This window comes from Trachemys scripta, chromosome 1 (assembly GCF_013100865.1).
Source record: "Trachemys scripta elegans isolate TJP31775 chromosome 1, CAS_Tse_1.0, whole genome shotgun sequence".
Lineage (NCBI taxonomy): Eukaryota > Metazoa > Chordata > Testudines > Emydidae > Trachemys > Trachemys scripta.
Genome location: NC_048298.1, coordinates 322,382,622 through 322,400,253, shown reverse-complemented (window position 1 = coordinate 322,400,253; position 17,632 = coordinate 322,382,622). Strand labels below are relative to the sequence as shown.

At 43.0% G+C, this 17,632-nt stretch overlaps 1 protein-coding gene across 2 annotated transcripts in view; it reads left to right on the top strand.

Moving 5' to 3' along the window:
* TYR (tyrosinase) overlaps nt 1-17,632 on the top strand; it is a 74,488-nt gene that overhangs the window by 43,606 nt on the left and 13,250 nt on the right. For both annotated transcript variants that reach the window (XM_034759635.1, XM_034759626.1), the window contains exon 4: nt 17,312-17,493. In XM_034759635.1, the coding sequence (XP_034615526.1) occupies nt 17,312-17,493 (182 nt within the window). The remainder of the gene's footprint in view (nt 1-17,311; nt 17,494-17,632) is intronic.

The window sequence follows — 17,632 nt, the reverse complement described above, 5'->3', positions numbered from 1 at the left end:
CCACAGTCACAGTAAACCCATAACATTTCATGTCAAGGATTTGTCAACTCATGGTCCTGATCTGTCTGTGTCTGGGAGGGTTAGCACTAGTCTGTTCCCAGCTCATTCATAAGAGAAGTCTCTCCCTGACTTGCTCCCAGCAGAAGGGCCAGGCACAATTAAAGTCTTTGCATTCAGGGATAGCAAGAACTACACAGTGCTAGACTCTGCAATGCTTTCAAGAGTGTACAAGAATGGCCTCTGGGGCTATTCTGTGCTGCTCCCAGTGCAGGGCTGATGTTCTGCAACAATATAGCCCCTAGTGTTTCCAACTGCTGGTTCATTCCATAACAGTTTTCAGCATGATGATGATATACAGTATCATCATGCTGGGAGTTGGGTGGAATCTCTCTGAAGCTGATGAATGTAAAAGCTGCCCTTCATTCAGGACAAATGTAAGAAGTTAAGCCCCGCTTGGAGTGAGATAGCTCTAATCATAGGAGCCACAACCCAAAACATATGTCATATGTAAGGTCTATCAGAAACTGAGCTCTGTGGGTGGAGGGGTTTCACTGAGGACTGAACACAAATACAGGGAGATGGATATTGTGGTGGTGGTGGTGGTGTGTGAGAGAGAGAGAAGCAGTCAAGAAACACCATAGAAGCAGAGAAGGCAGCAGAAAACCAAGGACAGCCAGATTAACACTTGTAGCATGACCTTGAGAAAAGCTCAGGGAGAATTTTGTCAATAAACAGATCCTAACAGAGACATACCTGACTGATTCACCAACTTCTCCGACTAATGGAAACCACCACCAAGACCAAGGACAGTGGCTAATTGCTTGGGTCAAAAGGGGCAGCAATATTCAATGTACTCCTGGGGGAATTCTGCACCAAAAAGTTAAAATTCTGTGCACAATATTTTAAAATTCTGCAAATTTTATTTGTCAAAACAACAGTACATAATCACACCAGTTTCAATTATTTTTGTAATTTATTTCAAAATACCTATTGGCAAGTATGCCTGTAACAATACAGACACAAAAAAATTCCCCCAGGAGTAGAGTATTAAAGAAACCCCTATGACAACACAGTTCCTGTTTCTCTGCCCCTTCCCTCCTGCCCAGCCGGGGGCCAGACACCTACCATCCCTCCCCCCAAGCCCAGCCATGGGCCCCTCCTAGCCCAGAGACACACACCCAGAACACATCCATGAGCTCCCCTATCTCAGACATCTGCCCCCTCCTCCTCAGACCCAGCCATGGGGGCCCCAGCCCTGACACCCCCCACCCCACTCCTCAGAAACCCAGGGATCCAGAAGGAGAAACAGCCTGATGCTGGGTCCCAGGCTTGTGTGGAGTTTCCTGCCTGCAGCCGTCTCCTTCCCTCAGAGCGTGCTGGGAACTGCAGCTGCTGGGAACCCTCTAGTTCCCTCCTCCACCCCCAGTCAGTGTCTTTTATGTGCAAGCTGGGCTCTGCTGGGTCCAGCAGCCCCTAGTGGCAGCCAGCAGCACTGCAGCCCATTTCTGTGGGGGGAAGGAAATTCTGGGCAAAAAAAACATTAAATTCTGCATTGTGCAGTGGTGCAGAATTCCCTCAGGAGTATCAATTGTACCTTTTTTTGGGGGGGGGAGGGGGTTGTTAGAGATCACACAGTTTCCCTTCAGAACCCCAGCATGACCTTGCGTCTGGTTAATATATACATAACACTTTCCTTTTATGTAAAGCTAGTTGAACTGAGCCAGAGTGGACAGGGAGTCAGCAGACCTAAGTTCTATTCCCAGTTCAGTCACAGGGTGACCTGGGCAAGTCACTTCATCTCTGTGCCTCTGTTTCCCCTCCCACCCTTTGTTGGTTTAGATTTTGAGCTCTTTAGGCAGGAGCTATCTCTTGCCATGTGCCTACAGATCTCAGTTGGGGCACTATTGTAATACAAATAACAATACACTAATTGCCAATATGAAAATACATTAAGGCTGTGATTTCCAAATATGCCTAAAGGAGTTAGACACCTGTGATGTTTGGTACCTAACTCCCTTAGCCTCACTCTAAAAGAATATTAGAAAAATATGATTCTATGCTCAAAGATGTCCTAGGCTGTGAAGCAGTCTCAGGATATTTCCCTATTCTCAAAGCCCACACGCAAATTAATTACATTTTTCACAATGCTTCCATGTTGGCAGCTGCCTGTCAGATTTTCTGCCTCTCTCTCTCCCTTGCATACATTACAAAACCCGTGCTGAGAAGTGTGCCAGGGCAAGCATGCACATCTAACAGGCTGCTCTGCAGCATGGAAATGTGTTGGATAGCGGGGAGGCAGCAATGCACATCCCTAGCACTTCCCAAATGAATAACAAAATTGCTTTATTAGCAGCCATTGTTGTGCTGAAAGCCACCATGTCACAGACGGGACATCACCGAAACCAAAGTGAGCACAGTCAGGGTGGGCCAGAGGAGGGCTTGGTTAGGGGCTTTCAAAGTTCCTGGAGGCTGGTACAAGGGTGTAAGACAGCAATTTTTGGAAAATATGGTTTTCATCTTAAAACTACAGTAGCTAAAGGAAAAATCTACACCCCACTTTTCTCTGAGGTGTTGATTAAGCACATCTAAAGCAGAGCAAGCCAATCTGTCTTTATTATCAGAATCACTTCAGTCACGTTCAAGGTTTCCCTCCCTCCTGTGGGTCTCACAATGTAACCTCTCCTCTCTGTGTCTGTTTCTGAGGCTGTGAACTCTTTGGGAAGGGATGGTCTCCTTTTGGTTTTTCACACAGTGCTGAGCGCACTATCGATGCTGAACCAAACAGGGTTGTGGCTTTTATGGCACATCTCTGATTTGGGGGCTGGCTGTGCTGTCCCAGAGGAGCTGAGAGATGGCATCATGCCTCAGGATCTTTCACAAAATGCCCCAGTACGCTAGGGTCTGTGTTTGAGAGGTGAATCATACGCCTAGGTAGTGATTTTTGGAACCATTACCATTACTAATCTCTATTGAGATAAGGTACTTCTATGGCCTCCATTATCACAGTATCTGAGCAACTCACAATCCTTAATGTATTTATCCTCACAACACCCCTGGGAGGTAGGGCAGAGCTATTACCACCCTTTCACAAATGGGGAGCTGAAGCACAAAGAAATTTAGCAACTTGCCCATGGTCACGCAGAGCAGGGAGTTGCACCCAGGTCTCCCAAGTCACAGACTAGCACCCTAACCCCTTGGCTAAAGGCAGGGTGAGGTCCTCTGGCCTGTATTATGCAGAAGGTCAGACTAGCCCTTCTGGCCTTAGCAATCTGTCAGCTGGTGAGCACTTCCTCAAGAAAGAAAGAAAGAAAGAAATAATGGAGATATCCTATCTCCTAGAACTGGAAGGGACCTTGAAAGGTCATTGAGTCCAGCCCCCTGCCTTCACTAGCAGGACCAAGTACTGATTTTGCCCCAGATCCCTAAGTGGCCCCCTCAAGCATTGAACTCACAACCCTGGGTTTAGCAGGCCAAGGCTCAAACCACTGAGCTATCCCCTCCCCCTATTCCTCAAGCGAGTATGGTCAATGTAAGGGAAGGTCCCATAACATTACCACCCAAGATGTATCTATATCCCAACCCACCTGGGGCAGTTATAGAATGGATTACTGTCCCGGCTACAAATTATGCAAACAGTTAGTGATTTTAAAAGAAAAGGTTACTTTGCCTTCAGGCTCTGCTGAGAGAAATCTCGTTGTGAGAGAAGAGAGCTCTCTCCACAGTACAGTTGATCCAGACAAACTCTGATACAGACAACCAATGTGACCCTGAATTTCCGTCCCACCGCACCTTTGCAGTCATAGCTGCCATAATTGATCATACTGTAAAAACCACAGGAAAACATGGTATTTTTCTCACCCACATGCAGGCAGCATCTATTCATCAAAAAAGAAATGATCTATGGTTGTGATCTATATGCTTATGGGCCCTTGTGCACCTTAATAATGACAAGCTCAGAAGAAATAAATTACAGAGCACAGAAGTACGATCCATATAGGCAATCCAGCAACCTCTGTGGCCATCCATTTTAATCTACTTGGACACTATATTGTTATCTTTTTCTTCAGGGGAAACTAGTTATTAAACTTTGGAGCAGCTGGCATTTGTACCATCTCTTATTTCAAGTGATTTCCCCTTCCCTTCTCTCCATCCCCCCTAGATGCAAAATGTGGCTTTGTTGAACCAAATAGAGATAAGACCTTTTGGAGGATGATTCTTAAGTTAACAATTTATTCATGCAACACAGCGTTGCATTTATAAATCCTTATTTCTCCTCTTTTGGAAAGCAGGTTATGTCATAGTCCCCCTTATATGTAGTTTGTCTTTTACACACTATAGGAGGACACAATTCTGATCTTACTGGGTATGTCTACACAGCAAAGAAAAACCTGTGACTGTGCCATGCCGACTGACTCAGGCTTGCGGGACACAGGCTAGAGGGCTGTTTCGTTGCTGTGTGGACTTCTGGGCTCGGGCTGGAGCCTGAGCTCCGGGCCCCTCCCTCCCTGCACTGTCCTAAAGCCCAGGTTCCAGCCCTAGTCCGGAAGTCCACACAGCAATAAGCCCTGCAACCCGAGCCCAAGCCAGCTAGCATAGGCCAGTCACAGGTGTCTAGTTGCTGCGTAGACATACCCCGTGACACTGGTGTGAATTAGGAACAACTACCTAAGCAAACAGAGCTACATCACGTTGAAAATGAGATGAGAAAGAGGCCCACAGTTGTATCTATATCAAGGAACAGAATCTCCTCCTACACTTCGGTGGAGATACTGCTGACTTGGACTCATTTAATAAACAGACTGTTCTGAATAGGAAAAGTGCTTGAGTTTAGTTCAAACCTAGCTAACGTGTTCTCTAAGCCTGACAAACTCAACCTTTTCCTAATACAGGTGCAGGGTAATCTTTAGCTTGAATGTTACGAATGAAGTAGTAGGTTCCTGCTAGTCTCTCCGATGGCCCTGATGTAGCTTAGAATAGTATTCTATTCCATATAGGGTCTTATAGGATACACAACACTGCAGTGTCTGAGAGCCTTCCAGTAGTGCATTAAGTGACACCTGTCATGTATGGTTCATTGTCTCATCCTTCAGTTAAAATCCATTTTAAGGTGTTATGCTGCATCTACACTTAGGCTTGGTCTACACTACCCCCCCCAATTCGAACTAAGGTACGCAACTTCAGCTACGTGAATAACGTAGCTGAAGTCGAAGTACCTTAGTTCGAACTTACCTTGGTCCACACGCGGCAGGCAGGCTCCCCCGTCGACTCTGCGGTACTCCTCTCGCCGAGCTGGAGTACCGCAGTCGACGGCAAGCACTTCCGGGTTCGACTTATCGCGTCCAGACTAGACGCGATAAGTCGAACCCAGAACTTCGATTTCCAGCCGTCGAACTAGCTGGTAAGTGTAGCCAAGGCCTAAGAAAAGGGTCAAGTTTAGGCCAGTCTTAGCATGCATTAGCTAAGCCAGGCCACTTTTACTCATCAAGGTGAGAAGAGACTCTTAAGAAGAGAGCCTGATTCTCTATTTAGGCAATACATGCATAACAATTATTATTGTATAATGGCTTGGAAAATATTCTGCTGTAAACTGGGACCTCTTTTGCATCCATAGGCACACCTCAAAAGGCTTAGAGTTTGGGAAAAGTTTGGATACGCACCCAGAATTTCAAGTGCTTTTGCATACATAATAATAGACCAGCAATTCCAAGACAGCTGGGTTCCTTGTGCTATTTCCAGCATATCTGCTCCAAGAAGTGCAAAGGTATGAAAAATGAGGGTTAAGTGGGAGAAATTATGGTAATTTGAACACTGGAGCTTTAAAGAACATTCACTTTGAGTTCAGTTCCTGAAATGAAGATACATATGATATTTGTATTTTTTTTGTCCAGTACACATCTTAAAAGAAAATCTTCCGTTTTTCTGTGATAACTGTTCAGACTCTTGGAAACCTCAGCTGATTTTCTAACAAAAGCCACGTGCAATGTCTTAATTTTTAATTATGCACTTGCCTTGTGGTCGGTGTAATCTGTCGACAACCCGACAGAGTCCTCATGGTGCCCAATAGACAAGTTAAAAAAATTACGCTGTAATATACAGTGGTTCAATTTCAAAACATCAGCATTCGCCAGCAGTTATAGCTCGCCATTCACCAACAGTTCCCCAGATGACACAGTGATACCTGAGATACCAGTTTCCCCCAGTGCCTAGAGTATGTTCACCCTGCAGTCAAAGATGTGACTACAGCACATGTAGCCATACCTGAGTTAGCTTTGATCTAAGTAGCTTGAACAACAATAGCAGTGACGTCATGGCAGCACAGGCTAGCTGCTTGCGTAAATACCCAGTCTCTACTGCTGCAGCTTCACAGCTATTGTTATTTGAGCTAGCTAGATTCATAGATTCTAGGACTGGAAGGGAGCTCGAGAGGTCATCGAGTCCAGTCTCCTGCGTTAATGAAGATATTGAACAGAACCGGTCCCAAAACAGATCCCTGCGGAACCCCACTTGTTATGTCTTTCCAGCAGGATTGGGAACCATTAATAACAACTCTCTGAGTACAGTTATCCAGCCAGTTATGCACCCACCTTATAGTAGCTTCATCTAAATTGTATTTGCCTAGTTTATCGATAAGAATATCATACGAGACCGTATCAAATGCCTTACTAAAGTCTAGGTATACCACATCCACAGCTTCTCCCTTATCCACAAGATGATTTCCTTAATTACTTGCTCCATTATCTTCCCTGGCACAGAAGTTAAACTAACTGGTCTGTAGTTTCCTGGGTTGTTTTTATTTCCTTTTTTATAGATGGGCACTATATTTGCCCTTTTCCAGTCTTCTGGAATCTCTCCCGTCTCCCATGATTTTCCGAAGATAATAGCTAGAGGCTCAGATACCTCCTCTATTAGCTCCTTGAGTATTCTAGGATGCATTTCATCAAGCCCTGGTGACTTGCAGGCATCTAATTTTCTTAAGTGATTTTTAACTTGTTCTTTTTTTATTTTATCTGCTAAACCTACCCCCTTCCCATTAGCATTCACTATGTTAGGCATTCCTTCAGACTTCTCGGTGAAGACCGAAACAAAGAAGTCATTAAGCATCTCCACCATTTCCAAGTTTCCTGTTAGTGTTTCTCCCTCTTCACTGAGCAGTGGGCCTACCCTGTCTTTGGTCTTCCTCTTGCTTCTAATGTATTGATAAAAAGTCTCTTGTTTCCCTTTATTCCCATAGCTAGTTTGAGCTCATTTTGTGCCTTTGCCTTTCTAATCTTGCTCCTGCATTTGCCTATATTCATCCTTTGTAATCTGTCCTAGTTTCCATTTTTTATATGACTCCTTTTTATTTTTTAGATCATGCAAGATCTCGTGGTTAAGCCAAGGTGGTCTTTTGCCACATTTTCTATCTTTCCTAACCAGCGGAATAGCTTGCTTTTGGGCCCTTAATAGTGTCCCTTTGAAAAACTGCCAACTCTCCTCAGTTGTTTTTCCCCCCAGTCTTGATTCCCATGGGACCTTACCTATCAGCTCTCTGAGCTTACCAAAATCCGCCTTCCTGAAATCCATTGTCTCTATTTTGCTGTACTCCCTTCTACCTTTCCTTAGAATTGCAAACTCTATGATTTCATGATCACTTTCACCCACGCTGCCTTCTACTTTCAAATTCTCAACGAGTTCCTCCCTATTTGTTAAAATCAAGTCTAGAACAGCTTCCCCCCTAGTAGTTTTTTCAACCTTCTGAAATAAAAAGTTGTCTGCAATGCAGTCCAAGAATTTGTTGGATAGTCTGTGCCCCGCTGTGTTATTTTCCCAACATATATTTGGATAGTTGAAGTCCCCATCACCACCAAATCTTGGGCTTTGGATGATTTTGTTAGTTGTTTAAAAAAAAGCCTCATCCACCTCGTTAGGTGGCTTGTAGTAGACTCCTAGCATGACATCACCCTTGTTTTTTACCCCTTTTAGCCTAACCCAAAGACTCTCAACAGTTCCGTCTCCTATGTCCATCTGCACCTCAGTCCAAGTATGTACATTTTTAATATATAAGGCAACACCTCCTCCCTTTTCCCAGTCTGTCCTTTCTGAGCAAGCTGTACCCATCCACACCAACATTCCAATCATGTGTATTATCCCACCAAGTTTCAGTGATGCCAACAATGTCATAGTTGTATTTATTTATTAGCACTTCCAGTTCTTCCTGCTTATTACCCATACTTCTTGCATTTGTATATAGGCATCTAAGATACTGGTTTGATCTTGCCTCCCAGTTTTGCCCTGACTCTCCATTCTCTCTGCCATTATAGCCCACTCAGATATGTCTACATGTGCTGCAATCACACCTCTGATTGCAGAGTAAATATACCGTTAAGAATAAGAAATACCAGTGGTGACCTTATAGTATCTGATGACAAGCGCTAACTATGTAAATGGGGACCACTGCATGACACAATGCGTGCCAGAACTGGACTGTAGTTAAATTCTCCCTCCATTTGTTTTCCTTTTTCTTTCCCTTTTAGAAAGAATAAAAGCTGTAAATTCCAAAGGAAAATACACCATTCTTGCTAGATCTATTTTACTAAATGCAACCTACAGTATGTTTGTGGTGCAACATTGATGTAAAACTGTTGAGAGGTGAATCTCTTGTAGGTTTGAAAGCCAGAAAGGATGACTGTGATTATCTAGACCAGTGGTTTTCAGTCGGGTGTTCCGCAGACTATGTCTAAGGGGTCCACACAAGGTGACTATGAAAATAAAGTTTCAGATTCCAGAAAAGGCATTCCATTTTTCTGAACAAAAGTATGTGAATACCCCCATCTACAGGTCAAAACACAGAAGTGTTGTCTTTACCATAGAAACCTGCATTTAACACCCTTTCTCATGCTGTGTCAAATGCTGTGCTGAGCACATGCAACATTTATAGTTTATTTCTGTTCAGCCAGTTTTCAGTCTAAGGGCTGGTATTCAGTACGGGGAGATCAGCAGGGGTTGATTTAGCAGGTCTAGTGAACACCCACTAATGGATGGCAGAGCGCTCTCCAGTCAACTCCAGTACTACACCTCTCCGAGAAGAGTAAGTCGACTGAAGAATGTCTCCTGTTGACGCTGCACAGTGAAGACACCCGGGTAAGTCAACCTAAGCTACTTCTACTTACCTAAGCTACATTATTCACATAGCTGGAGTAGCCTAATTTAGGTTGACTTACCCAAGTAGTGAAGACAAGCCCTAAGATTTCTATGGTAGGAGTCCACGAACCACAGTTGGAATTTCCAAAGGGGTCCGCACCTCCATTCAAAAATTTTTCGGGGTCCACAAATGAAAAAAGGTTGAAAATTATTGATCTAGTCTCACCTCCTGCATAACACTGGCCATAGGACTTCCCTGAATGACTTCCTGCTTCAAGTCCAATAACTGTGCTTGAACTACAGCATGTCTTTTAGAAAAACATCTAACCGTGATTTTAAAATGTCCAGTAACAGAGAATGCACCACAGCGGAGGACTTACAAGGGAAATAACTTCTCCAGTTATTCTACATCACTTGTTCCAGGTTTTAAGATTCTCTCCTTGTACACAACATGTTCTTGTGCACAACGTGTTCTAGGAAAGCCCATTATTTAACACCATAATGGAATTACATGCAGCAATGCAGTTTATGCTATCTTTTATCTTTCTCACTGGCAGCAAATGTGACTATTTTTATCATACGCTTATTCATTTTCTTGAATCATTGCTTCATTAGCCATAATCTGTGCTGCATATATTATTCATGGAACAATACATATCCAGCAAATTTTTTGGTGGCTTTTTTTTTTTAATCACCATCAAATGACTCGCCTTCCTCCTCCCCCTGCCCCCGAACCCCTAAACCAACCTTCTTAAAATTAATTTTCCACTAAGGCTCATTTCAGTTATTTTTCTATAATCTGGTATGTATTGGACAGTGCTACAAGGAAAAGATTCAAATCCATCTGATATGTAATCACAGGAAAATGTTATATTCCTGCTTTTTATGGATGGGTTTAATTTTCTTTGTACGGGAAAGGTCTGCCCCTTACAACTCACCATATCAAAGCTCTTTGCAAAAGCAAAGTACATTTCAACAGAACACAATCATGCATGAAAATTCAAACAATTGAAGTGTGTCAGCCTAGTGGGAGTCTTCATTACCTTTCATCTTGGGGAATCATTTACCATCCCTTTTCACCTGGTGATGCTGAGGCACCTGGATGTTAAGTGACCTTGCTGAAATTCACAGAGCAGGTCTGTGGCGAAGTTCAGAATAGGATCTTAGAAATGTAAAGCTAGAAGGGACCTTGCGACGTCATCAAGTCCAGCCCTGCACTGAGGCAGGACCAAATAAACTTGGACCATCCCTGACAAGTGTTTGTCCAACACGTTCTTAACACCTCCAGTGATGGGGATTTCACAACCTCCCTAGGAAGCCTATGCCAGAACTTATTTACCCTTATAATTAGAAAGTTTTTCCTATTATTAAAATGGCACTAAATGTCTGTTTATGAATTCAGTTATTTTGCTACAGTAATAACACATTGCACATATATAGCCCCGGTCATCGGAGAACCTTAAATCATTTTAATGAGGCATGGTGACATGGTGTGGTGATTTCCTCACAGTCATGCAACAAGTCATTAGCATAGCCAGGAAACAGAAGTCAGATCTCCTGACTCTCAGTTCCCTGCTGTACCTACTAGCCCACATTGTCGCTGGTTACACTATACAAGAGACCAGATTCTGTCAACAAAGGCAAAATGCAAGTGTGGTGTACTGATTTGGTGGGAGATCTCTCCTTGGAACAGGGACCACCTTTTTGTTATGTGCCTAACACAATGGAGTCCATGATTAGGACTCTAAGGTGCTACCATAATACAAATAATAATATTCAAAGGCATAAGCATTGTTTGGCTGGTTGTTGTGCCTTTGAAAAATCTCCCTTTTAGTTTGTGAAACTGCATATTGGTTAGAGCAAGGTTTTCCAGTGACTCGCAATTTAGGTTCTGAACTCAAGACACCTTACAAAGGCTGGATGGTGCTCAGAAACCCATAAGGCATCCCAGGCTGAGCATTCAAAAATTAAGGCACTCATAAGTTGAGACAGCCACAGCATCACCCACCTTCGAAAATCCTGGTCTTAGTTCCTACTTCTGTCTAAAGATACTGCTATGGTTTCCAGTACCATATGTATATGAGCACCTCACAACTTCTCTATGAGACAGAGAAGTACTATTATCCCATTTCACAGATGGAGAACTGAGACACAGAGACTAAGTCATGTACCCAAGGTCTCCCAAGCCCTAGTCTAGTGTTCTAATCACAGAACCATCCATCCTGTATGGTTTTGCACATTTATTTAGTGGTCACTGAACCTCTTTATGTTGCAAACTGTTTTCTGGAAGTTTAAGCTGATCAGAGTTTCTATTCCAACTTCCTTTTTTTGTTTAAATAGAAGTTAAAGTTTGACAAAATTGAACAATTATTTCAAATCTGATTGCCTCAGCTGAGCATTATTATTCTGACAAGAGAGTTCTTCTAGACAAGGCTGATGAAATTAGCTAAAAAGATGAGAGCCACGAATGAAGAATGTAATCAAGATTAATACCTTCATTTTGGGGGGTTGACAAGGTGGATGAACACAGCAACTCTTTCATCTATTAAATTGTTTGGTCCTAAAAAAGAACTGAGGTTCTGGTCCTAGTTCTGCCTGGTTGGGAAAGAGCTTTCATTTGCTGGCATAAGCAGGATGTTTCTGAATTAGAGTCAGCCATTTTTCTCCGATGATGAAAGGTGCAACTTGCATGCAGAATCCTTGTATAGCTTATAGACATGTTAGTGCCGAGTTCAGCTGTTGGGGTAGTCTGGAGAAACCCTTTCCCTGAACTGATAAAGATTAGATTACCTATGGTAGAAATATACATCCCCCAACTAATGGCCAGGACATGGAGCATTCTCCACAGCCCCTTACCAGTCACTGTAGCTGAATTGAAGTGTGACTCACAGCTCTGACTTGCACCTTCCTGGTGGTTCCAACCTCTGAATCCCTGATCCCCCCCCTAGCTTGTCCCCAAAGTTTGCCTCTGCAACAGCAGTTTCTAAGCCAGCATGGAGCCCTCCTCTCCCATATGTAGTGGGTGGACAGGCTATCCCTTGTATCTGATCACTCCCTTCCCCATTCAAGGAGATTCCTGAGCCGTCCATGAGCATGCTGCTAATGTGTGAATTTCCTCTTGTGTGACTAGATTATTGCAGTGTAGGCACCTGGAGATCAGGACAGTGATTTCAGACACAAAACCTAACATATTGAAAATATGTAGGGACAAAATTAGAAATGCCAAGGCACAAAACGAGATCAAACTAGCTAGAGACAAAGGGTAACAAGAAAACTTTCTACAAATACATTAGAAGAGGAAGACCAAGAACAAGGTAAGCACATTACTCAATGCGGGGGGGGGGGGGGAATAACAACAGAAAATGTGGAAATGGCAGAGGTGCTTAATGACTTCTTTGTTTCTCTTTTCACCAAGAAGGATGGTAGTGATTGGATGTCTAACGTAGTGAATGCCAGTGAAAATGAGGTAGGATCGGAAGAGGCTAAAATAGAGAAAGAACGAGTTAAAAATTACTTGGACAAATTAGATGTCTTCAAGTCACTAGGGCCTGATGAAATGCATCCCAGAATACTCAGGGAGCTGACTGAGACAACATCTGAGGCATTAGCGATTATCTTCGAAAAGTCATCGGAGACGGGAGAGATTCCAGAAGATTGGAAAAGGACAAATATCGTGTCCATCTATAAAAAGGGAAATAAAGACAATCCAGGGAATTACAGACCAGTCAGCTTAACTTCTGTATCTGGAAAGATAATGGAGCAAATAATTAATCAATCGATTAATTTGCAAACATCTAGAAGATAATAATGTGATAAGTAACGGTCAGCATGGATTTGTCAAAAACAAATCATGTCAAACCAACATGTTAGCTTTCTTTCACACAGAAACAAGCCTTGTGGATGGGGGTGAAGTGATAGATGTGGTATATCTTGATTTTAGTAAAGCTTTTGATACAGTCTCGCATGACCTTCTCATAAATAAACTAGGGAAATGCAACCCGGATGGAGCTACTGTAAGGTGTGTGCAAAAGTGGTTAGAAAACCATTCCCAGAGAGTGGTTATCAGTGGTTCACAGTCATGCTGGAAGGGCATAACAAGTGGGGTCCCGCATGGATCAGTTCTGGGTCTGATTCTGTTCAATATCTTCATCCATGATTTAGATAATGGCATACAGAGTACACTTATAAAGTATGCGGATGATACCAAGCTGGGAGGGTTTGCAAGTGCTTTGGAGGATAGGATTAAAATTCAAAATAATCTGGACAAACTGGAGAAATAGAATGAAATTCAAAGTACTCCATTTAGGAAGGAACAATCAGTTGCACACATACAGTATGGGAAATGACTGCCTAGGAAGGAGTACTGCGGAAAGGGATCTGGGGGTCATAGTGAACCACAAGCTAAATATGAGTCAATAGTGCAACGCTGTTGCAAAAAAAGTGAACATCCTTCTGGGATGTATTAGCAGGAGTGTTGTAAGAACTACTTCTCATGTCTGTCTTCTGCTGTACTCTGCGCTGATTAGGCCTCAACTGGAGTATTGTGTCCAGTCTGGGCACCACATTTCAGGAAGGATGTGGACAAATTGGAGAGAGTCCAGAGAAGAGCAACAAAAATTATTAAAGGTCTAGAAAACATGGCCTATGAGGGAAGACTGAAAAAATTGGGTTTATTTAGTCTGGAAAAGAGAAGACTGAGAGGGAACATGATAACAGTTTTCAAGTATGTAAAAGGTTGTTACAAGGAGGAGGAAGAAAAATTGTTTTTCTTAACCTCTGAGGATAGGACAAGAAGCAATGGGCTTAAATTGCAGCAAGGGAGATTTAGGTTGAACATTAGGAAAAGCTTTCTAACTTTCAGGGTGGCTAAGCACTGGAATAAATTGCCTAGTGAGGTTGTGGAATCTCCATCATTGGAGATTTTTAAGAGCAGGTTAGACAAACACCTGTTAGGAATAGTCTAGATAATTAGTCCTGCCATGAGTGCAGGGGACTGGACTAGATGACCTCTTGAGATCCCTTCCAGTTCTATGATTCTATGAAATTAACAGCTGGGTAGCGTAGAGGGGATCAAACTCATGCCGAAAAGGCCCAAGCCATGGCTCCGTACCTTACTGACCTACCTCAAAAGACTTCATGACCTCCTCCTTGGCACCCTAAGGCTTTGGTGTGAACAGGAGGGATTGGAGCCACAGAACAGCTTCTCCCCGTACCACTCAGCACCTTGTGAATTTCTGAGCAGAAACCTGCATCAGATTTTAGCACAATTAACTCGCAGGTTCCCATGCTGAGGTTTGAGGGGTAGGGCTAGTGTGTGCCTTAATGCCACATTTCCTAGTTTTCAGAGGTTTAAGTTGGTCTTATGTTAACTCTTTCTTTCCTGGTTTCTAGAAGGTTAAGCATAGGTACACTCACTGTTCTGGAAGGGTACAAAGCACTGCTGGTTGACCTTAATTCGGCATTGACAAAGTTTTAAACAAGGAATTTCCCCCTTTTTTTATTTTGAGGAAGTGGTGGGAATGAGGAGGTCATGACTGAGGATCATCTTTTAGGGGGCAGAGAGAGGCTTCCAGGAAATATCCATTGTCACTCAACTATGACCTCTGCCCTCCTCCTGGCCCATCCATGCCCCCAGTAGGACTACGGGGGGGAAGGCAGGCGGTAACTGATGGTCTCTGAGGAGAAAGGAGAATGGAGGAGAGCCCCATTCCAGAAAGGGAGCTAATATAGGGAGAAGCTTCAATGGCACAGGAGAAATGGAGAGGTGTAAAGTGACCCATTCTTCTCAGACAAATCAGAATACCCCATGGAGATGAATGCTGCCTGACACAACAGTTCTAAGTGTGAACTAACCCATTCATCTCAATGGGTGTTCTTCCTCCCCGCCCCCCTCATACTGTCAACCCAACCTCTGTTAAATATGAATGATCAAGACAATCTCCCTATGCATGTGGATTTAATAAAATAAGCTCCTTAATGGGGACTGGAGGCACTATATATTAGGAATCTCTTGACCAAATGACTCCAAATTTGTACCAAGAAGTATACCCATTCTGAGAATCTCACTATGCACAATGATTCTAGAGTATTTTAAAAATTAAAAGATGTTCCTGTTACTGGGGGGGTGTATTCTTGGGAACCCCTTGGTCAAATTACCCCAAATTTGCATCACAAACTGCATACTAGCCTCCATTGTGGCATACCAGTTTTCAAGGCAATCAATCAGTTATGCTTGTGGATTTTAGAGCATTCTAACTATTAAAATCAGCTCCTTATTGATGGAGAGAGGGATGGGGGTTATCAGAGGACACCATTGACCAAATGACCATAGCTCATACCGCTACTCCTAATATGTCACAGCAATATTATGTAGTATCACCACAGTTAAAATGAAAATCTGGTGCCACCTTAACCGGAGGTGAGAAAGGTGGCCAAACATTCTGCCCTTTGGGTTAGAGTATCATTTGTAAAAGTTTATTGTAGCTTTTCCATTGCTTACTTTTATATAGCAGTTTGTGGGGTAAAAAATATCACTGGAAGTTTTCTACAGGGCCGTCTCCAGTCACCAGCTTAACAAGCAGGTGCTTGGGGGCGGCCAAGGGAGAGGGGCGCACCTGCGGCAATTCGGGGGCGGCAGGTCTCTCACTCCCTCTAGGAGCGAAGGACCTGCCACTGAATTGCCGCCGCCGATTGTGGCTTTTTTTTTCTTCCCAATTGCCGCCGCCGATCACGATCGTAGCTTTTTTTTATTTTTTTTTTGCTTGGGGCGGCAGAAATGCCGGAGCCGGCCCTGGTTTTCTATGATTGTTTTTAAAAGGACCATGGCCCACGTGACTACATTTTTCTAGTGCCTGACATTTCCTTCACACCCTTTTCCCCAAGAACTCTATGTGTGATCCCTTGGTTTGTGTAGATAAGATGAGTAATGGTGAAAATGGTGTCAGTGTTTATTTTTCGTGATAAACTTAAGTTACTGCTCTGTGTCTGTATCCTGGCACTGTATCAAACAATGTCAACCTTACCCCAGTCCTTAGAATAGAACTTTTCTTGATGCTCAGCAACCCCTTTTGGTCATGCTGACATCAATGAGAGTCACAGCTACTTACTTTCCTTCAGTCAGTCCCACTGTTCAGGAAATGGATGAGGACCCTACCACATGATTTCATTACCCTAATGTTGCTGCTTACCACAAACTTTTGTCCTCCCTCTATTTATTTAATGTCATTTTCCTAGATGATACTTCTTAAGTAAAATCTGAGCATGCATGTGAATATCAGAGCGCTTTGAAATATCAGCTCATAAGCCAGAAACTTTGTTCCCGGAACATAATCTCCAGAAGGAGCTCCTACAGAACTGAGCAATAAATATGCACAATACATTCTCAGAAAGCTACCAGGACTCCAACTCACAGTACAGAGCTACTGTTTGGGTTCAGTGGCCACAGCATGTCGCCCTGAGCTTTAAGAACCATGACATTTTGATATCACCTGATTTTGAGGGGGGAGGGGCTGTATGTCAAGCCACCTTGTTCAAACCACCTCCAATTTGGACCACTAACACTGCCCCAAGCCATCATGACGCCCAGCAGTTTTCAAGACAATCTAAATAAGCATGTGGATTTTAGACAACCTTGGAGAAATCAGTTGTTCAAGAGTAAGCTAGTCTCAACCTTAACTATAGTGCTACCACCCTGCTATACTAAATGAATGCTTAGACTGATTACAATGTGCCTAGATTCTAAAGAGCACACATATTAAGTATGAAATCAAAGGGACAGTAATATACTTAATTCAGTCCCATAGTTAACATTCTGGTTATGTGAATTAGTAGAAATTAACTATCCGAAAGCACACCCACAGTGTAATTACACTATAATTGCTGCATAAATTACAGTCACTGAATTATAAAACATAACCAGTATCTGCACATCATTGCAGATACCAAGCTTGAGCCTTCACTGGCTTGTACTTTGTGCAGCACTTACAGCTGTGCTGAGAACCTGGTAGGTGTAAAATGCTACCATGCTGATTTAATAGCGTTTTACACATACCCCCAAATTCACTTTGGACAGGTATTAATCACTCCTCAGGGATCAAGGTAGCGAATCAGGCCCTCTGAGTTTCTCTGTTGTTGCAAAGAGGAGCATTGTTGTCTATTTACAGTATTAATCCACATTCTCTTTCTTCTACAGTATTTTTGAACAATGGCTTAGAAGACACAGACCTCTGCGAGACGTTTACCCAGCAGCCAATGCACCCATTGGCCACAATCGTGAATATTACATGGTCCCATTTATTCCTCTCTACAGAAATGGAGAATTTTTTACCCCATCAAGGGAGTTGGGATATGATTATGAATATCTAGCAGACCCAGGTAATGTTTAGTGATAAGCGAATTCTGAATCTGCCACTTTTATATAGCATATATCTGTGAAGAGACTGAGTTCAAAAGGTGCCTTCTTAATCAGATTTATTCAGTGAGAGTATTCAAAGTCATATCTGGTTGGTTTAGT